The sequence below is a fragment of the Rhipicephalus microplus genome, chromosome 9 (assembly GCF_043290135.1).
Source record: "Rhipicephalus microplus isolate Deutch F79 chromosome 9, USDA_Rmic, whole genome shotgun sequence".
Lineage (NCBI taxonomy): Eukaryota > Metazoa > Arthropoda > Arachnida > Ixodida > Ixodidae > Rhipicephalus > Rhipicephalus microplus.
Genome location: NC_134708.1, coordinates 121,551,096 through 121,576,719, shown reverse-complemented (window position 1 = coordinate 121,576,719; position 25,624 = coordinate 121,551,096). Strand labels below are relative to the sequence as shown.

Below are 25,624 nucleotides of genomic sequence, written 5' to 3'. Positions count from 1 at the left end.
ATGGAACGCGGTATTCGCTCGCAGCGCCGGACAAACGCCTGGTGTTCGTGGGCGGTACAAAAACATGGCGGCGCATTGCAGACATGCACTGGGGGACGCCATCTTGATGAGGACTGAGGATCCGAGTGGCGAGGGGGGATTTAGCGCCAAATTCAATTGGGATGCACCAGCAAGTCAAATTGAGCGAGTGGAAGGTATTCAGATGGCGAGCACGCGACCTTCTTCCTGTTGCGCAACCCGCCACATGATGAAAACGGCCATCATTGCGTTCTGATTGATGGTCTGCCCATCCACCTATTTGTGCACTACTTATTCTAAGTAAGACGTTGTTTTTGTTTACGTGTACACATAAATTAGACAAGAATAACGAGTAGAGTTCGTTTGAATGTTTTATTGCCTAAACGTACGGTTTATGTAGTACAAATACAACTTGAATGTTTTACGTTTTTGGTCGCATACAAAAGTGGACCGCACATGCCAGCATGCTAATAACCTAGTATCAATCCAGTGCACACTGCCGCACATATGTATATACAAAGACAAAAGAAAAGCAGTAATAACTATACACAAGTTCACAGCACGTATCCCGATATAAAATCATCCCATGAGTGGGACAAGATAATATGGCACACCGCACACTTAGGATGCAAGAGGAAATGATACAAAAACCATAAGGTACTGGAGTTAGACATTGCTACATTTTTTATCCAGCATCAGGTTTCTTTATAAAAGCTTCAGCAAAAGTTTACAAAATACTGAAGCCACTATAGAGTGTTCTCAAAAAATAATACGAAGGGTTTATGCTTTCTTCAGAGTAACATACCTATATTGCTTAATGAAAAAAACAATAACAAAATACAAGCAGATAAATAGTACACACACATGTCCGCTTCGGAGGCAGAAAATTGTGACCTCAGCTGTAGAAGCAGCGGTGACTCAAAAATATGGAAGTAGCGCCTACTTTTGCGCATATGTGTGTCTTTTTGTCGTCCTTGTTTTCTGAGCGCTCAGTTTTTCAAGACCTCAAATATGCAAACAGAATCCTAAAAGTTACAAAAACTTCCGCATTTTTCGTGCTGCAGCAGATTTTCTGGTGCGTTGTTTAGCCAAGGAGATGTTCACGAAACGAATATGCCGCAACAGGCGAATCCTTGCAAAGAGGTGCACAAAGGCTTTCTTGCATTCTTCAGAGCAGAATTTTTGCCTTCCCATACAACTGTGCAAAACGCCTGCCAAAACTCCACTCACATTAGGCAGGTGCACCACAACACCGATATATTCCAAAAAGCAAGCTTCCATGGCCTTAATATCCTGAAAGCAATCGTCAGAAGGCATTGTTACATTGCCAAATAAATCTGAGGAGATGTTGCTTGCCTTAAACATAGCAAAATACTGGTGTGATACACAAAGCTGGCGGTCGGCATTCTTCAAAAGGGTGTTGCACACACAGTGTGGAGGCCTGTGCAACAAAAATTGCCGTACGAGATATCCCCCAACATAGTAGAGAACGTTATCCTCTACTATATCATGGCTAACGGGCTGTTCCTCATCAGGAAGCATATCGACTGTTGGTGCTGCATCACAAGTAGTAGGAAGCGAATGAGGTGGCTCTGACATTTGTGCCAACACAGTGCTGCGATCCTGTTCACAGTTTCCTTCTGAAAAAAGGGCAACCAGTTTGCCAACAGAAATGTGTTTCAGACCTGATGTGAACTGAAGCACATTTGGGTTGTCATTGCAGCCATGCTTTAACCCATTAGTGCCCCTTGTTGCATATCTGCAACACCCAGTTCCGTGCCCTGCCGATTGCAAGGGTCCTAATGCACTGGTAAAAGTTCTCGATACTATGTTATTTCGAGGGTTCTTCGTTCCACCCAGTACCAGTTTAAGCCGCTTGGGGGCCACATTCGTCGTATCTGCAGTTTGCAAAATGGCAGCATCCACGTCGTCGTCGAGCTCTGCAATCAAGGTACTGTAAATATTTTTTTATGAGCCCTCAAGTTAAGCTGCGTTGCTTTTTTCACTGAATGTGTGTTCGAAACACTCTTGACAGTAATCTAGAACCCAACAGTTAGTTTTTTGCTTGCTCTGTTCGAGAAAATATTTTTTGCACGTGGTGTGTTGCACATATGCAACAGTGGGCACTAAATGCCACAATTTTCATTGTTGCAGATATGCAACATTGCTTTTCTGCTTGAAACGCGTCTGACATATCGTGACACGCATTCATGTGGAGTGTGTGAACGGATGTCTGTTTGCTAATTTTGCTGTTTTAACGATTTTTCAGGGACATACTGCAATTTCAACCTCAACATTCTATTCTGTTCCAAAAGAGAGGCCGAAGCGTTTTGTTCATGCAAACCTGCTGGATGTTATCAACCCTAATGAGAGCGATTTTTCCGCTGATGAAAAAAGTGGCGAAAAAGTGTCTGGAGACAGCAGTGATGAAGGAGATGCCATCCAAACTGAGGTAGAAGAAGCTGAGGAAGAGGTTGCTACCTCGACAGATGCGCCTCCGGTAGATCGGATACTGCAGAACATGAAAAGGCGGTACACATGGGTGAAGAAGGATTTTGATATCGAGGCAGGTAGTTTCGAGAACAACTTTCCGCTGCCACCTGCAGAGCCGCTGAGTGCAGTGGAATACTTTGACATGTTTGTTTCTCGATCCATGTTAAGGCTGTCGTCGATGAAAGCAATAAGTACTACTTTCAAAAACATGGAGCCACTCTAAACCTCACCGTGACAGAACTTACATCTGTTCTGGGCATGTTTTTCAGGATGGGACTCGTAAACATGCACAGGGTTCGTGCTTATTGGGAAAATGGAAGTACATATGAATTAGTAGCCCAGGTAATGTCCCGTAACAGATTTGAAAAGATCACAAGCCACCTGCATTTTTTCGATAATGAAGCGGCCAATGACAAAGTAAAAGAAGACGAATGCTGGAAAGTGCGCCCATGGCTCAGTTCCTTGAGCAGCAACATGGTTGTCTTGCCCCAAGAAAAAAAATCTGCAGTGGACGAAATCTTGATCCCTTTCTGTGGGCGGTGTTACATTCGTCAGTACATGCCTAATAAACTAAAGAGTAAATGGGGTCTAAAACTTTGGGCACGTTCTGGGGAATCAGGTCTGTGTTATGATTTCGATGTCTACCAGCGCTGCAACAAAGGTTTTTATGGCAGCCAGGGTGGCTACCAGCTTGGGTTGGGAGCTGGTGTCGTGCTCCAACTGTGTTCCAGCCTACCGATGCGAGACGACAACCTAGTTGTCGCTGATAACTTCTTCACAGGCCCTCAGCTTGTAGAGGAGCTTTCAAGAATGGCAATTTCCTATATTGGTACGGTTCGTGAAAACAGACTCAGCTGCAGCAAGTTGATGGATGAGAAATCGAAAAAGCGAGGTCGGGACACCTGTGATACTTCAGTCACTTCATGTGACCAAAAGACAATGGTGGCAGTGAAGTGGCATGACAACCGCACTGTTACTCTTCTTTCGAACTGCATTGGTGCTGACCCGCTTACATCAGTCAAAAGGTGGGACAGCAAGGAGAAAAAGTATATTTTTGTCGATTGTCCAGCGATCATTTCTTCCTACAACAGATCAATAGGCGGCGTGAATCTTCTAGACAAAATGTGCTTCTCCTATCGCTTTTCTATCAGGTCTAAATGCTGGTATATGTAATTGTTTTGGCCCACACTCAAAATAGCAGCTGTTAATGCATGGTTCATGCACAAGAGAATTCTCCAGCAGCACAAACTGCCGCCTACACCCTTGAGAGAATTCCTCTCTGAGCTCGCAACGAGTCTGATCTTGCTCAACAAACGACCACCAGGGTGCCCTTCGATTCAGAATGTCACACCATTCAAGAAAGTGTGCCTAAATGTCCCCCGGGATGTCAGAAGAGACAGCAACGAGCACTGGCCCACATGGAATGCAAAACTGAACCGCTGCAAGGCATGCCCAGGAGGGTACACCTATGTTTCGTGTGCCAAGTGTAAGGTGATGTGTTTCAACAAAGACCGTAACTGTTTTGTTAGTTTTCACCAATAGGCGCCAAACAGCTATGCTTGTATTGTGCTTTCTTCAATTTGAAAATTCGCCAAAATTATTGGTAGCAATAAAAAGTTTCTTTCACTAGGATTGGCCTTCATTTTATACACTACTGCCCATTGTTGCACATATGCAACATCCCATTATTAATTCGCAGACTATATCTTCATGTTTTTTATTGAAAACTTGCACTCCTAGTGACTCTAAGGACATGGCCAAGAAATATTTTGAAGTTTGGAAAAATGTTTCTCATACTGGGAATTAATGGGTTAACCTAAGAAGCCCGAAAAGGTTCTCCAGGGGGTCCTGCTGTAGCCAGCGAGTCAAGAGAACACGAAAATCAAAATCTTGGAAGAGGTCGTCCCAGAGTAGAAGGATAGCCTTTAAGGTGACCTTCTATGCCTCAACTGTGTGTGGTTGCCGAGGCCCGTCAAATTTCCATCTTTCAACCCCCGACAGGCACTCCCGCAAAAAGGCTAGGTGTTCGGACCCTTCCGAAATTGCATAACGTAACTTGTCACTGGCTTTTTTTACAGAAGAGCTATTCATACAGTCGAATAACTTAGCTATCTTCTCGAGAAAATCAGCTGTTGGTTTGGCGGATGCCGGCAACACGCCAAGAGCAATGAATACATCAATGGCCACTGAGACCGATTCGCTCATCACCTGGCTGGCATATTCAACTTTCATGTTATTAAAAGGCTTCCGATAAATGTGGTTGTCGGTTAGTTTCTTCGCCAATTTGAGTTTGAGAGGATGCGAGCTTTCGTATAGTTGCGTAATAAAAGATCAATCCACAATTTCTTGCCCGATATGGAGCTTGTGAGGTGCGCGGAGATTATTCCTTGTGCATTTTAGTAAGTGTTGTGTGTCATATAGGAAATAAATCTTGCGGCCTTCAAGCACAAAAAACGGCTCTTCAGGCGTCACACCTAGCTTACTTGCCAAAGTGATGTTGCTTCCCCCCTGGTCGCAGATCAGCGCCTTCACAAACAACCGGGCTCCCTGCAGCTGCTTGATTAATGTTATGATCAGATGATGAAGAGTATCAGCGGGCGTTTTGGTCCTTGATACTGTGTAAGCAACAGGCTGAATCCACGTTTTTGAAATGCCTGCCACAAGTATCAGGAGCGCTGAATTTGCCACGGCAGGTGTTCTTTGCCTACCGTCATCGGAGAATCCCACCACAATGTCATGCTTTGCATCATACTGCAGATGTTCCTTCAAGGACATTTCGTCAAACATTAATGTGCACGCACAATCTGTTAAATGCCAATTTCGGGTAGCTTCTTCAAGGGCTTCAATTGCGGTTGGAATAACTACGGGAGTCATCGGAATATTTGATAACCACTGCTTTAGCGACCTCACAGTTGGCATGTCAAGCAGTCTTGACAGATGTCTGTATGCTTTCGGACCATGAAAGTATAGGTTAAAGCGAACTGGCGGTGCTCGGGCGACCACCTCCGTCCTCTACGTTTCACGCCATTAATTTTAACTTGAGTCTCAAGCAATCTAAAGTGTCTTGCGGACGTAGGGCCTGATAGCATTCAACGCCTCGGACTGGGAAAACTTTTTAACCTTTCTCTTGCCAATTCTTGACAGTGCCTTCCGAAGCCTTGAATTTATCTTCTCCAGGTTCTTCATTTTTCTGGCTGTCCGGGGCGAGCACCTAGAAGGCTTGTGTTGTCGACCCGCTGGATTGGAACCTGAAAGATTTAGAAAAGAAATCTCATTTATACTGTGTTTTTGTGAAAGCTGACCATGATCTTTAAACCTAGTAAAAGTTCTAGCGGCTTTTAGAATTGAAGTGATTACTTCCATGAGTATTCAGTTGGTCATATTTAGTTCTCGATCTTTCACTTATTCAAACTTCGGGCATTGGGAACAGGCCTCTGATAAGCACACTGCTGGGCATTGAGCCTACTAATGGCATGTATAAGCATCGTGGGCAACATGAAGCGTCAACTAGTTTTTCCTAATCATTAGCATACTCCTTGTTAACAAACATTATTGGTTATACGTTTAAAATAGTATGTTTAGGAAAAAAACAACGAATTCATAGTCTTCTTTAAAAAACACTAATCCCTCTTATAATAATAATAATAATATCTGGGGTTTAACGTTCCGAAACCACGATATGATTATGAGGGACGCCGTAGTGGAGGGCTCCGGAAATTTCAACCACCTGGGGTTCTTTAACGTGCACCTAAATCTAAGCACACGGACCTCAAACATTTTCGCCTCCATTGAAAATGCAGCCGCTGTGGCCGGGATTCGATCCCGCGACCTGCGGGTCAGCAGTCGAGCACCATAACTACTAGACCACCGCGGCGGGGCACTAATCCCTCCTAGGAGGCAACAAACAAGCAAGAAATGGATCGGACAAGCACTCGTCTCGTCCTGCCTTTCGGTATACATCGCTCTGGTTCTCGTCCCCTAGCAATGAACTAGCTCGCCCAGCTGACACCCTAGTGCACTTTAGAATCTGTTAAATGGTACGTGACATTAAAACGATAGCTGCAGGGCATTAATTTATCTGGAATAGTTTTAAAGAGCTTAGAGAGCAATACAATTTGCGTACATGAGGGCTCAGTTTGTTGAACTTCTTCATCGGCGCTGTGAGCGGGCATTGCAGTGGTATTCGCGGGCCGAGGAGAGCCTGTGAAGAGAAATTGGCGGAGCACAGATTTCAGCGTGACATACATGCAGCTGGTATTAGGCGTCACAATAAATATTTGCAATTACAATCACTCAGGGCGTTTTCTCACTATTAATTGGTCTCCTCGCGTATTATGTCTCAGTACGAGTAATAAAAAAGTGTAAACACACAAAAAAACGCTACGTGTCACTCAATAAATATATGGGTGTCCCAACTATCCTAAACCAGTATTTTAAAAATTTTATTGCGATGTGCCTAGAACAGGTTAACATCGTGGTACCCGTGATGACCTAGCGCGTAACAGAATTCTTGCCAATTAAACTTATTTGGCCCATTGAAAATAAAAGTTTTGTAATAATAAAGCTAATAAAAATAAAGTACCTTTTGGATTCTTAACTTTAAAACCGACATTGAACTAGGGTGTCATAGAATATATATATATATTTCTAAAAGGCCAGTTCTGTTGCTCCCACTGTCAGAGCTATAGCGCACCAAGTTGGCCGCTACTCACTCGCCATGTGCGAAATAGCTGATAACGCGCCACATGGAGTACTCTCTCAAGTTATGAGGTCATTTTCGCCTTTTCCTGTAAAACGCTACGCCACGGGTAAAATAGCAGAGTCAACTGAATCAGAATCGAGGAGGTTACATGTAGAGCGTTCTGAGTGAGACGTTTGCTCTAAATTTAACGATTGTGAAGCCACCAAATTTTTTACTTAGCTAGTTATATCTGCCAGCAAAATCATGCCGGCGAATCCATGGATGCTGTGTACACCATGCGTTGGTATTGTTGGTGTAATCTGCGCGAGAATCTTAAAAAGACTGAGTCTTGTGAACTCGGACAGGTACACATATTGAGTATTAAGACATTTCTGTAAATAGATGTAGAGGCATGAAAGTTTGTGCTGTTGTATGATCACTTTACAGTATTCTCACCTGGACTTTCGACGTGTGTCAGCCCATCGCCAAAGATGGAAACTGTTGGCACAGCACATCTTAGCAGCCTTGTCTGTCCAGGGTCTGCGTAGTCTCTGCTGGTGAAATGGGCAGAGCACAGGCGGTAGCTGCTGTAGATCTGACGAGGTGGTAAATGAGCCAGGTCCTGCCGTCTCGGATACTGAAGCCAAGCGCGAGATCTGGAAAATCAATGTGTGCGTGTGTAGTATTTGGTTTAGAATGGATTTATTTGTTTTCAGGCGTAGATGGATAGCTTTGAGTGAAAACTGGCATCTTTATTCGAAGTAAGCGTTATTTGATACATTTCTCATCTTCCTTTCTTAATTGAGTTTTTGTAACCAAGACGACTTGTGATAGCAATCCTGAAAGCAAACTTTAAAATAAAATCTGTCTTTATTATTAAAAGACGCGGATACATGCTTCTACTTGCGCGATAGTAATGTTTGGTGGCAACGACGCCAGCTTTCCTCCAAATTCAAAATATATTTTTGCAGACAATAGCAATCATCCCACACCAAAATCTCTAAACAACTATTCGTACATATATACCCTCGCGCACTGCGTATTCCTCGGGTATTTCTCGCGCCCTGCTGCAAATCTTTCATAAAAACCTTATTAAAACCGGTAATAAATTAGTAGAACACGTAAGTTTACATTGTCCAATTATTTATGGGCTTTTAGCTGCAATTGCATTCTTGTAAATATATCGTAATTGTACTTAAGGCTGAAACTGAAAACATGAAATTGAAGTACACAATATAAATTATTACATTATAAATTTATTGCTAAATTCTTCTGCAATATGCCGTGGATTTACGTGAGGCCAAAATGAAAACACACAATTGAAACGCAATAATGTAATAACATCCGTCTAAACTCGCAAGTGTAATAATTTATGTACTCAGTACTTAAATAACCTAGTACTAACAACACATGCTATGAACGTATATGGACCCTCCCTTATAGCCAAAAGATTATGGGAATCGCCTTCCTCCAGCTATGGACATAAATAGGCTAATAATATTCAAGAATAATAATAACGCATGCAACGAGAACAGACTGAACGCAGGCAATCAAAAGGTAATAAAAAGAGTGCGGATAAGCTTACACTGTTCTATTAGTTGCTGCATGTGCTGCTACAAAAACATTTGTGACATGCCTTGCATTGCCTTGAACCGAATTGCAACATCGAAATGCAATGCACGATCGAAACGCATTAAATTGAAAATGCAAGTATAAACCATCGTGCGTAGCAAATGTATTCGCTGGAATAATTTCCAGATGCTCTGCCGTGCATGTCATGTATAATTGAAGCCGAAAAGCAGACAATCAGAATGTAATGAATAAATCATGTACGTGTAGCTCAATTAAATTACACAGCTACTGCAGCAACCGCATCCTGATATGCCGTGCAAGTGTAGAAAGACAAACCGAGCAGCACCAGATCGTATATTTCGTCCGCCGGGATCCGAAAGAATTTTATGCCGGTGTGTCGTGAAGAATTCCGACACCACTCAGCGCAGCATGATTTGTGATGACGGCGAGAATCCATGGATGCGTCTGTTTGGCTGAATCTTGCATGGGTTTCGCTAAAACAAACTTTACAGCGCTAAAAGCGGCCTTTGGGACACCGCAGGCTGTAGCATACATGGGCGCGCGAAAAGAAACGCCCCTTTTTCGCAGTGAGAGATAGGACGACTGCGCAGTTCCCGTTTTCCCCTTCGGGTGGCGCTCTTATTTTCGCAATCTCGAACTGCAACCTTTAGGTTCACTTGTGTAGTAAAAACTCCGGAGTTGATGAGTAACCTAGTAATAACTATAAAATAGAACAAGAACGTTCATTTAGGTAGTACAGCCCCCAAACGTTAGGATCGCTGCGGTCACGGGACAGAAAAACCGCGAAGTTTCACCCCCCTGACAACGCGATGTGACGCGTCATAGATAATCTACCGCTCCTGCTGTCTCGCTTCTGTATTGATGCGAGCCTGATAGCGAGGCAGGGCGAGGCGGGAAATGTATTCTTCGCTAGAAGACTGACATGAATTGTCATGGCTGTTAAAGAGAGACGTTTAGAAAGGTAGTTTGGGTGCATTCGTACACGAGGTAAAACAGTGAGTAGCAAGCTGTTCGCTGAACGGTGTTGTTGTAGCCGAAGGTCAAGAATGGCTATAGAGCATCCCAGTTTTTGTGGTCGGGTTGGACGTAAATGGCTATCATGTCAGCGAGAATTCGATAAAATCTTTCTGTGAGGCCGTTTTTTAGGGTGGTACCTTGAAGCTGTCTTGTGAGTAGTTTCATTAGCGCGCAGTATTTCATTTACCACTTGTAACAAGAACACTTTGCCACGGTCATTAAACAGTACACGAAGAGCCCCATGACGCAGGATTATGGCGTGAAGAATAAAGTATGCAACTTCCACAGCTGAGCCTGCAATAACAGAGGACGTCTCAGCGTAGCGTGTCAGGTGGCCCATGGCGGTCACTATCCATCGTTTTCCAGCAGATGTGATGGAGATAGGCCCGTCAAGGTCGACACCTACAACCTCGAACGGCATTGAAGGGCATGGAAGTAGCTGTATAGGTCCAGCAGGTACAGACGTCGGGAGTTTACGACGCTGGCGTGGGTAGCACAAACCGATGTACCGCACGCTTCGCTAGAAGGAAGGCCAGGCCAGTAATAACGACATGGAATGCGGTCAATAGTTTTTAGGAGCGAAGCTCCTTAAAGCGGCACCCATTCGTTCCTCGTCGTATTCGTAGTGCGTAACAAGTCTCACGCTTTGACCTGCAAGTTGATGCCGGTGGCAGATTCCTTCTGTGCGTTGTTGAACAATAAAAAACTTGCAGCGTGCGTGTTAACTAAAAGCCGAATTCTCCTGTCTCTCATACCCAAATATCAGCAATTGGCATGTACATTGAGCACTATCTGACAAGAAATGGTTGGTACGTTATACACGCTGGGCGTAACCTCGGTTTTAGAAAGGTTTAGCGAGCGTTGGGCCGCAGTGCCATGATTACAGTGAACTAGTATATACCATGAACTCGAGGTGGTTGAATGTGGGAAGTAGAAAAGAAGCGCAAGCCATAAGAATTCGTGCGTGTGCCACATCTCGTTTAGTCCTTGGAATGTATCCTGGATGGCGGTGCTTCTATATGCGGAGTATATGGTGAAAATGTGCGAAATGGTGTTACTTTGAGTGTTGACTATATGGACGAATGGACACACAGAGAGATGCATGGACGGACACACGGATTGCTGCACGGACGGATGGGCGCATGAACGGACGTAGGGACGGATGCATGGACGAACGCAAGTACGGACGCACGAATGGACGTGCGGGCGCATAAACAGACGCAGGCACGAACGGTCACACAGACGGACGCATATATGATGAAAAGATGCGAGATAGTGGTACTTGGAGTGTTGCCTAGATGGACGAACGGACACACAAACAGATGCATGGAAGGACGCATGGATGGCTGCATGAACGTATGGACACATGGACGGACGCAGCGGTGGATGCATAGACGAACGCAGGAACAGACGCATGGGTGGACGTTAGGACGCACGAAGGGACGCACGAACGGACGGGCGGATGGACGCACGGAGGGTAACAGAGACGGACGCATAGACGAACGGAAGCAAGAACGAATGGACGCACGGATGCTTCGCCCCATTCTCCGCATTCACTTCGTGAATATGCTGCCATTTTTTTCCAAACCAAGATGACCAGCAGTCAAGTGATCGTGGAAGGCTTCGAGCACCTGAAGTCGAAGAGAGCGTGGCTGTACAGGAGCCCAGCGCTGACCGTCAGGATAGCAAATATGGCGGTAAAGAGCCCCAATGTCCAGCCTAAAGTACAGGAGTTGACGAGGAAGTCGCGCGTTTGGTGGATGAGAAACTCCCGAAAGGTGGTCCATCATGCGTCTGCAGTATGAATCCGACCGCTGGCGGGAGACAAATGTTGGCCCGTCGTCAGAAAGGTGTTGCCGTATTGATGCGAGCGTATGAACTTCGGTATTTGGGGCGGTTGAGTTCTCACAAACGCTGATATGGGTAGTTTGAAGTGGGAAACGACGTAAAGCGTCGGCGTCTTGACGTTTTCTACTGATGATGATATGCGTGAAACGTAAAAACATGACTACATGCCACGCTCATATTGCGCTCGCGGGCGTTTCGCTTGTTTCACACACACCAATTTTGTTTTAACGTGACGTGAATAGGTGACGAAGGCTTATGAGGGAGGCGCAAACACGATAGTCATTACATGCATGTCAATAAAGACCACGACTACATGCCATGCTCTTGGTGCACTCGCGGCCGTTTAATCAGCTTCACATATACTAACTTTGGTGTTACGTGACATGAGTGGATGGCGGAGGTATCTGACTGGTAGAAACATGATAGCCATGACATGCATGTCATGTTACAACTTAGGTACCACGCTAATGATGCGTTCGCGGCCATTTCGCCAGCTTCATATATATCAAATTTAGTATCACGTCACGTGAATGGACGAAGAAGGTAAATCACAAGTTCCAACGTGATAATCATGGCATGCAGGTTATGTAAGACATCACTACATGCTACACTCATAGCGCGCTGGTGGCCGTTTTGTTAGCTTCACATGTACGAAATTTGGTATTGCGTGGTGTTGATGAGTGACCAACAAAAAGGCCAGGCGCAAACCTGATAATCATGACATGATAGCCATGTATGGCATAATTGACGTCAGCCTCGTAATGGTGCACTGATGTTTAAGTGGCATATGAAGCTTTCTGATTCGCGCTTCGCTTATCATCGATTCCCAGTGTACGTGAGATCGGCCAAATTTGTTTTATCCGCTGAGCTTTGCGTTTTTGGCTCTGCGGTCACACTGGAAAACTTGACTGCGTGATGCCTATATTAGCACTATTCAACCCAAAGTTGCGGTTCGCAGTACTGCTTGAGGCGCTGTTCATGTTACCGGGCAAAACTAACTATTATTACCTCAAGAGTTCATCCTATTCTCTAATTCAACAAGCTTCCGGAAACCAACATGTGGCAGCACTGAAATGTTACGCAGCGGCCAGCTTGCGCCGCTGCGCTGACACGTCGCAAGCAGTCGCAGGAGGGGCAGTCGGAGGCGAAGTAAATATGCTATTTCTTCAACCCTAAATGAGAGCACGTCCCAACGCATACAGTGGAATTGAGAAAATAAATGTTGGAAGAAAAGTGTAAGAGATAGTGGCGTCTATGACCGAGGATGTGGCAGCTGGCTTTTACAGCCAGTTTTCCACCGAAATAATTCAAGCAGTTACTTGACGACCGGGGCATGGTGGTGTGAGCAGGGAATGAGAGGTGCCTCTGTTCAGCTGCAAGACCGAGAATGAATGAAACCGTGAAGTTTGGTTGGTTGGTATGTGGGGTTTAGCGTCCCAAAACCATCATATGATTATGGAAAACGTCGTAGTGGAGGGCTCCGGAAATTTCGACCACCTGGGGTTCTTTAACGCACATCCAAATCTGAGCACACGGGCCTACATTTCCACCTCCATCGGAAATGCAGCCGCCCCAGCCGGGATACGAACCCGTGACCTGTAGGTCAGCAGCCGAGTACCTTAGCCACTAGACCACCGCGGCGGGGCTGAAACCGAGGAGGACTGTTGAGGAAAAGTAGAGAGTAATTCAAAATACTGAAAACACTGATGTTCACATACCTTGCGCTTCTAATTTTGTTCTCGAAGAGCACTTCACCAGCCCACACCAGAAGTTTTAGTTAGACACTGCAAGGTTTTGTGTGCCTAATGAACAGCTTTAAACCCTCACAGCTTTTTGTTGTTTCTTCACGAGTTTCGAAAGCGTGATGCGAGGATTTGAGCATGATACATTTGTTACTCGGCAGGTGCAGACAGATGCTTGGGCTAGATTGTCATTTGGAATCAGGATATTTGCATAGCGCAAGACAACGAGTAGGTATGGCGTAACTACCGAAGGAATTCAGGTCTAACTCGCTCAAATTAAGCTCTTGTTATCGAAGAAAAAGACATAGACAGGAAAGAACCCTGATTTCGACTAAACTTTATAAGTGAAAACTGTGAAAATATACACACATGAAAGGAACTGAAGACAAAAGCACAGCCGCACAACCTATTGCGTCACAACCAGGCACTCGATATCTCATGAAGTGGGTAAAACAGCACACCTCAGCGCAAACTCACAATCTTCAGCGTCAGAGCTAGAAACTCTATTTCCTTTTTATTGAGCGCTACCGAAGGCACGCTAATACGCAGATTCTCCAGCAGTTGCATCTTTTAGCCTCGATAATCTCAGTGTTAGCTGCTGTGTTGGGGGCTGGCTGGTCCCGACGAAGCAGAAGAAGCAGATGGCCGACGGAGACTTACGCGGCCAGCGGGGACGCTGACCAGCCCAAACACGCGGGTTGGCGCGAAGCGCCGAAGAGAAGAACAACTGCACTCCACGGTTACCCAACACACACTCATTTTCTTTTACAGTCGCCTTGAAATCCTGGATGCCAGAGCGGCGCCCCCTGGCATCCTCACATGTCATTCCGAAACCGAAACCGGAAACCTAGAACACAACCATCATCCCCTCCTCGAAAGAAGTACACCTATACACTGTTTATATTTACACATGATCGATACCAACATATTTTACAAGGTATGCACAATAGAACACATGAAAATTCAGAGCACGGCACACCGAACTCACACACTATGAGTCCTGAAAATGCACTGAAAAAATGTACATTGGAAGTCCTGAAAACGCACTAAAAATTGTATACAACTCAGTACAATATATATTTGGATGCATTGGACCTTTACACAGAACAATAATGTTCACGAACAGTAATGAACAAGAGTTCTACGTCACATAGTCTTCGAACCGACGCGGCTTCTGCTGCTTCCGCTTAGGGCGGGCCCTTTTGGGTGTACGACTGAGGCACCAGTGTCCATGAGAAATGACAAGGGCACAAGGTCGACTGAAGCTACGATGCTGGGCTTGGACGTAGTGTGGAGGCCATCCACATTTAAAGCAGTGACCGTATTGGTCTGCAGCTGTAGCTGCCTGAAGCTCAGCTTTAGTAATGCAGGAAGTAACTAATGAAACAACTTCCTCATCCCGCTCTTCAGTAACCGGTATCTGAAGAGGAAGGCGCGACAGTGCATCAGCAACCACGTTATTAGAACCTTTACAATATTGAACACTGAAATTATAATACATGAGTTTGGCACACCAACGGGAAATGCGAATGGGGCGGCGGCCTTCGGATCCTGCAGAGAGAAGAGCCACTAGTGCTTGGTGATCTGTACGTAATGTGAAGTGCCGGCCCCACAAATAAACATGTCATTTCTCACAGGCAAAAAGACACGCGAGAGCTTCACGCTCTCTTACTGCGTTCAGCAGGGGTCAATGTACGAGATGCAAAAGCGATAGTGATCAGCTGATCACCTCTGAGTTCTTGAAACACTGCTCCCAGTCCAACATCGAACGCATCCGCCGTGATGACAATGGGAAGCTTCTCATTAAAAATACCAACAGCTGGCTTTAAGGCCAGTATTGACTTAACTCGAATGAAGCTCTGCTCAGCTTCAGCTGACCAGTTAAAAGGCTGTGCTTGACGACGTAGAGTACGCAGTGGTTCAACAACATCAGCATAGTGAGGAACAAACTTGGCATAATAACCAACAAGACCTAAAAAAGATTGCAAGGTTTTGGCATCAGTAGGCCGTGGGGCATTGACAATGACCTTAACTATAGATTCAACAGGTGTCAAACCGCGGGAACTGATATTATGTCCTAGAAATTGTAACTCGTTCACAGAAAAAATGCACTTGTTATTAAGTTTCATACCACATTCACTGATGCGGTTGAGAACAATATGCAAGTTAGCATCGTGCTCTTCGCAAGTACGTCCCCACACCAAAATGTCATCCAAGTAACAAAGGGGGCCATTCAAATCCTTCAGAATAATTTACATCAGTTTCTGAAACACTGCAGGGGCAGATGCAAGCCCAAAACACACGCGGCGAAACCGAAACAAGCCTTCGTGCGATACAAATGTGGTTAAGTCTCCACTGCACTCAGAAAGTTCAACTTGCTGACAAGCGGACGCGACGTCCAGCTTGGAGAAACATACCGCTCTGGAGAGCTGATGAAGCAGTTCTTCAATGTGAGGAAGTGGAAAACCATCTACGACGATCGCCTTGTTCGGTTCTCGTAAGTCGACGCATAGTCGAAGGGATCCATCTTTTTTCTTGACGACGATTAGTGGAGAAACCCAGTCGGAAGCAGAGACAGGCTCGATGATTCCGCTGGCTTGAAGGCGAGACAGTTCCGCAGAGACTTGCTCACGGAGAAGAAGAGGAATGCGGCGCAGCTTGGCACGCACAGGGCACACACCTGGTTGACGCATCACTTTATGCACAAAACCGCGCACACAACCCAGTTCACGGGTGAACAGCTAGTGGAATTCAGAAGGCGCGTTGGCCGGAAGATCATCTTGGACGTCGACTTGAGCACACGTGATAGAGGCACCGTCGATGTTGATGGACAAAGCCCTGATGGCATCACGTCCCAAAAGCGAGCTGCCATTGGTTGTTACATAACAAGTAATGGAAGCAGTGCGACCGCGATAGGAGACTTGAGCTGTAAATTGACCTAGATTATCAATCATTCTCTTTGAATATGTTTGTAGAACGACGTGTGAAGGCAAAAGCCGAATGTTGGAAAAATGACTATGAAAGTCAGCGGCACTGATTAAAGAGACTGAGGCACCAGTGTCCACGAGAAATGACAAGGGCACATGGCCCACTGAAGCTATGATGCTGGGCTCGGACGTAGTGTGGAGGCCATCCACATTTAAAACAGTGACCGTATTGGTCTGTGCAGTGCTCGAAGGAGCGGACGAAGAAACTGGTTCCGGAAGATTTGCGGGACGGGAATTGCATACGGACTGAAAATGTCCGATTTTTCCTCACGCAAGACAAGCGTGGTTTCTCGCGGGACACTGCGCGAAATTGGCTAAATGCCGAGCCGATCCGCAACGAAAGCAATGCGTGGTTGCGCTTGGAAAGGAAAATTGCGAACGCGAGTTGGGAGCTCGGTGCTGTTCCTGAAAACCAGAATTTGGCGGAACGGGATCGCCATATTGCCGGCTTCCTCGCCCCCACGACGCAGAGAGGCCGCCATGTTGGCCGCCACGGAAGGACTGTGCAGGCGGGCGTCCATGTTGGCCGCCGCGCCGAGACGAAGATGAAGGGCCGCCATGTTGACGCGTCCCGTGAAACAAAGAGCCGCCGCCTTGGCGCCCCGCAGCAGAAAGTTTCTGCACTGAATACGGAGCAAATTGCTCCAACTGGAAGCGAATAAGCTCGTCCTCTCGCGCAATCGAGAGGGCTTCGGATAATGAAATCGAGGAGCCCTTTTCAAGCATGCGAGAGCGGACGTTTTGCGAGGCTACCCCGGTGAAAAGCTGATGGCGGATCATGTCGTCCTCGAGCGCGCCGAATCCGCACGACGCGGCCAGCGTTCGTAGAGAAGTAATGAACTCGGCGACTGGCTCGCCAGGCAATTGTCGACTTTCTTGGAATTTTACGCGTGCGAGATAATCGCACGAGACATCTTCAAAATGCTCATCGAAAAGAGCAACGGCATTCTTGACGGCATCGCCCGACGCTGGCGTCGGCGACGCGTTGGTGGCGTCCAAAGTATAGAAGAGCTTTAACCCGGCAGGGCTCAACGCGTTGAGCAGCAGGGCCTTGCGACGCTCGGCCTTGCTGGCGTCCTGCCCGGCCGCGTCTGCGTAGGCCTGAAACACCAATTTCCAGTCAGCCCACGGGAGTGGCGGAGCTCCGGGCGAATGAAGAAAGAGGGGAGCTGGAATAGGAGACGCCATTTCAAGCAAGAAGAATGGAGAGGTGCAGACGAGAAGAAAATGACGCCAGTACACTGTTTGAAGAAGAAGACAGAGGCGGCGTAGCTGAATGAAGAAGAAATGAAGCGACGCAACACGCAGCAGCCACATTGCTGGGAACAAACGTCCGTTAGAAGCAAAAAAAAAAGACGAACACGAAGAACGAAATGGGTTCTTATACGTCCTCGTCGCCATTGCTGTGTTGGGGGCTGGCTTGCCCCGACGAAGCAGAAGAAGCAGACGACCGACGGAGACGTACGCGGCCAGCGGGGACGTCGACGAGCCCGAACACACGCGTTGGCGCGAAGCGCCCAAGAGAAGAACCACAACCGCACTCCACGATTACCCAACACACACTCATTTTATTTTACAGTCGCCTTGAAACCCTGGATGCCAGAGCGGCGCCCCCAGGCATTCTCATATGTCATTCCGAAACCGAAACCGAAAACCTAGAACACAACATTAGCTGCTGACGATGTTTTTCAACAGCGGCGAACATTTCAAATTTTAGTTTGCAACCACAATCTCTAAATGAAAAACCAGATGGCCTTGAACAGATTAATTTACATGATAGTTATGCTCCTATAAAGTCTCATTAAACCACCTGTGATTGGGCCTAGCATTCTTCTTGCCGCAGGACAACGAAATCAGAAAAACGACAGCCACAGCACATACTACAAATGGCCCCTTGTGTTTGATTCTGCAGCAGCTCCTTCGTCCGGACTGCACATTCACACGTTTACAAAGCACTGAAAGTTTTTCTGGGGCAGAGAAGACTACCTGGACATCACCCATCTTAAACCATCTTCATCAAATTGTGAGAACCGTCATGTAGCTAGGGAAGCACAGCGACATGCTTATAGTCACGCATTTCACTGGTGCTTCACGTGCCTGTTTCATAGTCCGAAGCATCTTTCCCGCCACCGAAACCAGCACAGGATCATTGAATCTAGCACTTATCAGACAGGAAGCCTGTTTAACAATGTTGCTGTGTTGCAAATTTGGTTAGGCGCGCAAGCGATGTTGTGTCGTTTCGACATTCACTATAGTGTGTACAGATTACAGAACGCCTATCTCGAACCCATGCCCCTAGACCTGCGGCCTTTCACAACCAGATAGTCATCTTGTTTTGAACGGCTGAGGCATGTATCTGTGTCGCCAACATAACATGGCAGGTGGCGTCTATTGGGCTAAAATTTGAGGAAGCGCCCCTTCACGCCGCTACACCCTTCAAGGTGTCGTCTAGGAACTACAGCACCGTCTTTCGATGTGAAAACAATCAGCGCGAAAGGGAGACATTGCTCAGCAGAGTAAGCACCATCCGTGAAGATAACAATATGACGTGGGAATCATGCCGCTTCAGATTGCACAGATTTCCATCCGCAATAAAAAACACCAATCTCCGCCGCCGGAGGATAATGGCCATCAACAAGAAAAACAGCGAGCCCCGTAAAAGTGTACCAATAAGGACACTTATTAACGCAGTTGCGTTAAATAGCTCGTTTTGAAAAAATGTCGGCGTCAGCGTCGTTGTGTGTGAGTGAAAAATGACCATCCTATGCACGGCCGGTAAATCCAGAACGACGCAGATAAAATAACTAATAAAACTATTCTGAGCCAGAGTGAGAATTTAGCAGGGATCGTTTGCATGGCAAGCTGATGTTCGGCAAGCGTCGTTGATCATGGGGCTGCTCTAGCGGCTCGACGATGTAATTGACGGGTGAAGTTTGCTTAACCACACGGTAAGGGCCGTCATACTTGTACGTCAGTTTTGTTGAGAGACCAGGGCTGGTTGAAGGGATGCGAAGCCAGACAAGGTCATCTGATGCATAAGAAGCCGGAGGCGTCGGGCTATCGCGGCAATGTTTCTGTCGTTGCTGTTCAGCACTTGTGAAGGAGCGGGCAAGCTGACGACACTCTTCCGCGTATTTAGCAGCTTGTGACATCGTCGTCGACTCAGCAACTTCCGGGTGGTAAGGAAGAATGGTGTCTAGCGTGCAAGAGGGCTCGTGACCATAAAGGAGGAAGTATGGAGAGAAACCAGTGGTTGTCTGGACAGCAGTATTATGCGCGTATGTTACAAAAGGGAGAATACTGTCCCAGTTGGTGTGATCGGTTGCGACGTACATTGATAGCATAACTCCTAATGTACGGTTGAATCGTTCTGTAATGCCATTTGTTTGAGGATCATACGCGGTGGTGGTGCGATGAATGACTTGGCATTTCTTGAGAAGCGATTCAACGGCGTCCGACAAAAACACACGCTCTCGGTCACTCAGGAGTTCACGTGGGGCACCGTGACGTAAAATGATCTGATGCAGTATGAAACGACCGACGTCACTGGCTGATGCAGAAGAAGTGGTGAAGTTTCTGCATAGCGCATAAGGTGATCGATAGCGACGATTACCCAGCGATTTCCAGCCGGTGTAATCAGAAGAGGTTCATACAGGTTGATACCAACACGGTCAAACGGTCGGGAAGGACAAGGTAAAGGTTGTAGTGGAGCTGGAGAACTTGGAGTAGGATTCTTCCGGCGTTGGCAAGCGAGACAGGAACGTACGTAGCGACGAACGAAGTGATACATTCCACGCCAGTAGTAGCGGTGTGACAGGCGGGTGTAGGTTTTTAGCACTCCAGCATGGGCGCATTGTGGGTCAGCGTGAAATGAGGCGCATATGTCTGAGCGGAGACGACTGGGAATGACTAGGAGCCATTGGCGTCCTTCGGAGAGGTAATTCCGTCTGTATAACAAACCATCTCTGATAACGAAGTGCTGTATTTGACGGCGCATACCTCTAGGGATATTTTGCGAGAGAGCTCGACTCAACAAGTTGATAAGTGATGCGATCCAAGGATCTTTTCGTTGCTCCTGTAGCATGTCGCTGACACTAAGTGAAGATACATCGGGGGCAGGCGAAGACGGCGACTTGTCACTACATCGTAGAGGTGATCAGGACAAAGCGTCTGCGTCAGAATGTTTTCGGCCAGATCGGTAAACGACGTGAATGTCGTACTGTTGTAGCCGAAGCGCCCAGCGGGCGAGCCGGCTGGTGGGATCTTTTAACGATGAGAGCCAATATAATGCGTGATGATCTGTAACCACGCTGAATGGGCGCCCGTAAAGATAGGGTGGAAACTTGCCTATGGCCCATATGATGGCTAGACGCTCTTTTTCGGTGACTGAATAGTTGGCTTCTGCTTTTGTGAGTGCACGGCTGGCGTAAGAGACGACGTACTCATCAAATCCATGTTTACGCTGGGCGAGCACAGCACCGAGGCCAACTCCGCTAGCATCCGTGTGTATTCCCGTCGGGGCAAGAGGATCAAAATGTCGCAGTATAGGAGGTGACGTAAACAGGTGGCGGAGTGTGGCAAATGCATCATCACAAGCTGACGACCAACTAGAAATGTCGTTGTTGCCGCCAAGAAGGTCAGTCAAGGGCGATATGATGGAGGCGAAGTTGCGAATAAAACGACGAAAATATGAACATAAACCGAGAAAGCTGCGAAGTTCTTTTAAGGTCTTCGGTTTAGGAAATTCGGCAACGGCACGGAGTTTCATCGGATCCGGAAGAATGCCATCTCTAGACACAACATGGCCCAAAATTAGGAGTTTTCGAGCGCCGAAGCAGCACTTCTTCAAGTTGAGCTGTAGACCGGTGGAGGTGAGGCAAGTAAGCACTGTCTCGAGCCGCAGAAGATGCGTTGAAAAGTCACTTGAAAATATCACGACATCGTCTAAATAACATAGACATGTCTGCCATTTCAGGCCGCGGAGGAGGTTGTCGATCATGCGCTCGAAAGTGGCAGGCGCATTGCGGACCCCGAATGGCATGACGTTAAATTCGTATAAGCCATCAGGGGTAACAAAAGTCGTCTTGAGGCGATCAGCCTCAGCCATGATAACCTGCCAATAACCTGAACGCAGATCTAGTGACGAGAAGAACTCCGCGCCTTGTAAGCAGTCAAGGGCATCGTCTATGTGGGGTAGCGGGTAAACATCTTTGCGTGTGATCTTATTCAACCAGCGGTAGTCGAGGCAGAATCTTATTGACCCATTTTTTTTCTTGACTAGAACAATTGGGGATGCCCACGGGCTGTTAGAGGGCTCAATAACACCTCGCTTCAACATGTCGTCAACTTGTTCCGCAATTATGCGACGCTCAGATACCGATACCCGATACGGACGCTGACGTAAAGGAGCGTGAAGGCCAGTGTCGATTTCGTGAGATACTGTAAAAGCACGGCTCAAAGTCAGTTGCTGGTGGTTGAAGCTGGCACGGAAGCGCTCGAGGAGGGCGATTATGTCGGTGCGTTGCTGGGCCGTAAGGTTGGTGTCGATGCACCGCGAAATTGCGTCGGTGAATGATGGGGAAAAGGATGACGCGCAGCAATCGACAGCGTCAATAGGTAGCGTAGTCAAGTGGTCAGGAACTACACGTGCACTCGAGGGATCAATGTCACCAGCACAGCCCAAGCACTCCCCGTACAGTAACTTGGAAGGCGAGGGAAACGAATTTGAAACATAAATTGCACTTGATGCCTCGTGAACATTCAGAACGGCGAAAGGAATCAGGAAGCACTTGCGGTGAACAGCGGTTTCAGAAGGCGTCAAAAGAGCAGTTGAGCCACTAGAGACGTCACAGGAAAGCGGAACTAGGGCGGATGAGAAAGGGGGTATCGACGTGTCGGCCCCAACGAAAACTTTTGCAGGTGGAAGGGACGAGTCGAGTGAAGCAGCGTCGCATAACGGCGTGAACTCCACTTCGGCGCGAGCACAGTCGATGACGGCATGGTGAGTGCAGAGAAAGTCCCAGCCTAATATAATGTCATGGGAACACTGCGGGAGCACTACAAACTCGACGACATAAATATCGTCAGCAATAGCGACACGTGCTGTGCATGCAGCAAAAGGGCGAACTCGTTGTTCGCTCGCAGTGCTCAAAACGAAGTCGTGAAGAGGCATTGTGACTTTTTTTAGTCGACGGCAAAGTTTTTCAGTCATTACAGACACTGCGGCGCCAGTATCGACCAATGCAAAAACAGGTATACCTTCAACGGAGACAGCAACGACGTTGGACGGCGAAAAACAAGTTCCTGTGGAGTTCGAAAGATCCGCAGTTCTTGCCCCCGGAACTGCGGCTCCTAATTTTCCTCAGGCACAGGCCGAGGTCGACGTAGCATAGGGAAAAGGAAACGGCGTTGAGGTGAAGGCGACCGGTGTCTGTTGAAGTTCCGGCGAGGTGAAAATGTGTCCATGGTCGCAGTCTCGCCAGATACAGCAGGCTCTGGTCGTATATGGGGCGGTTGTCTTGAGTGCGCCAAGGGTTCTGAAAGCGCGGAGGTGGTGGTCGGGAGAAAGGACGGGTAGCCTGGTACATAGGCTCAGTCGGTACGACAAAGGGGCGCGTGGACGTAGGCGTTCGTGACAAAGAAGCGTGGCCGTTCGCGACAAGTTGACGTCGGGTTCCGTTCGGTGCTTCGGCATAGGTCAATGGAGCAGCCACAGGTGGTGCGTGAGCTGCTGGTAGCACCTCGGACACTTGCTCCTGGACTACTCACTGTATTGATGGCGCTAAAGTAGATGGGGCACCTTCGGAGGTATAAGACACGAGGGACAACTGGCGTGCGACCTCCTCTCGTACAAATTGCTTGATCTCGAGAAGCAAAATGTTGTGGTCTATAGTAGTGCCATGCGACGTTAAAGCGGAGATTGTTGCAGATGGCGCGTTGGCACGACGAGTGGTGTCACGCTGTTTCCAGAGCTCATCATAGCTCTGACAAAGTTGGATCACTTCCGCTACCGTCTGCGGGCTTTTGGTGACAAGCATCTGAAATGCGTCGTCAGTCACGCCTTTCAAGATGTGTTTGATCTTCTCGGCTTCTGTCGTGGCCGAGTTGACACGCCGGCAAAGGTCGACCACATCTTCGATATAACTGTTGTAATTCTCACCATTCTGCTGAGCTCTGGTACGCAAGCGCTGTTCGGCCCGTAGTTTGCGAAGCGCTAGACGGCCAAACAAGTCCGCGAACGCCATTCGGAAGGCCGACCAGGTGGGGAGGTCTCTCTCGTGATTGTGGTACCACAGACTGGCTACGTCAGTCAAATAAAATTGGACGACAGTAAGCTTGTGCGCATCGTCCCACTTGTTGTGCTTGCTCACCCGGTGGTATTCGTCGAGCCAGTCTTCCACGTCTTTGTCATCGGTTCCACTGAAGGTAGGCGGATCGCGTTGCCGAAAGGAGCCGAGACAGACAGGAGCTGCAGTAGTTGGAGCCGAGGCGGGCACCTGCTGATCGTCGTTCGTGGACATCGCAGCAACTGGAGGCAACGTAAGGTTTCGCAATTCCAGGATTAGGCGTTACCCAGCACCTCCACCAAGTGTAATGAGGCGTTTTAGAGTGGCACTCTTTTATAAAACAGGAGAGCGGTCACGACACGTCAAGTGGTAATGGCGGAACCAGTCTGAGTCAGTAGCCAACCAAACGCCGTCTTCTTCACCGACTGAGCCATACCCCCTGCCTTTCTGAGTAGCACTCATCTTCTTCACTACAGTTTAGTTTATTTCAGTACCCCTCTCTGTACAGGCCTTTTGGATAACAGTATAAATAAATAAATAATTAAATAAAATGCACTGAAAGCAACTTTTATGTTTTACAAACACATGTGTTGCATATACATGCTTTACAATGCAACGTGAAATACTGCAGTAATAATGCAACGTAGATGGGCTCATTGCCACCGGGCGTCAGAATGTGTGCTTATCACAATGGCTTCGGGGGTTTAAAACCGGGCAGCCACTACAAAAGGCACACATGCTACTGGGCTTATCCCTTTTAGGCCATGTAGGGGTGGATGCAGAGCTAATTCGGAAAAGTTCTATACACTAAGTGTTTAATGTGCGCACTAGGAACATAGTATCGTTATCGCGTTCCACTAGTAAAGGCTAACATTTAGGGTCCCCATTTTTTTTCGTTTATCCAAGCTTGAATCCAGCTGTACGCCAGCGATTTGCGTGCAATATACTTGTAGTGTGTGGTCCTGAAGCATTGCCGTACTTTTTAGTAGGCGCATGCGCATAGTAAAACATATTACGACTCACGCGTGGAAAAAATTATTAGGAATTTAGCAGGCTGTAAAAAGCGGCAGAAGCCTACAAGCTGCAGAGGCAAACTTCGGTATAGGCAACAATTGCATATTTCATGAAGGAACAAGGAAGGCAGTGTCATAACCAATATGATTATGAATGTCGAGGTGGCACAAGACATCTACAGAGAGCTGTACAGAATCCAAAACAACTGGTATAATATCGTCAGAACAGATAATAGTCTAGAACAATTTGACAACCTGCCAATAACGGCAGGGGCATGAGGAATCCTTTAAAAGTAATGCAAAGAGGCAGAGCCGCTCGCAAAGATATGGTTAGAATGGAGCTTCAGAAAGATGGTGTAGAAAGTTTTTTATTGCATACAAAGTTGGTCGGTAAGTCGGTAAGGGTTCCTGAGTCTTAGAAGAACGCCATATCATATTATTCCACAAGAAAGGAGACGTCAATGACTTGGCAAATTATGGGCTGATCAGCTTACTGTCAATTTGCTGCAAACAATTTACAGAAATACTAGGTAATATAATTAAGGCGACAAGACAGTTCATCCAACCAAAGGACCAAGCAGAATTTAGTACAGGCTACCACACAATTAACTATAATATACTATCAATCAGGCATTAGGCATCGGTTAGGAATACAACCAACCCATATACATATAGCCGTCATACATTGCGAGAAGGCATTTGACTCAGTCGAGACATCAGCACTAATGCAGGCACTACGGAATCGGGGCATCGAAGAACCCCACATAAACATACTGGAAGAAATCTACAGTGAATCCACAGCCACCATAATTCTCCATGAAGAAAGCGACAGAGTCCTAATAAAGAAGGGTGTAAGGCAGGTGGACACGATGTCTACAATGCTAATCACCACGTGTTTACAGGAGATTTTCAGGACCCTGGATAAGATATAGGAGGTAATGTAGAG

At 47.0% G+C, this 25,624-nt stretch overlaps 1 protein-coding gene across 1 annotated transcript; it reads left to right on the top strand.

Annotated features, from left to right (window-relative positions):
• Positions 1 to 1,898: 1,898 nt before the first annotated feature.
• LOC142772342 (uncharacterized) lies at positions 1,899 to 2,734 on the top strand. The gene is made up of 2 exons (XM_075874538.1): positions 1,899 to 1,969; positions 2,288 to 2,734. Exons 1-2 carry the CDS (start codon positions 1,931 to 1,933, stop codon positions 2,732 to 2,734), a joined length of 486 nt encoding a protein of 161 aa, XP_075730653.1. The 5' UTR covers positions 1,899 to 1,930.
• Positions 2,735 to 25,624: the final 22,890 nt, after the last annotated feature.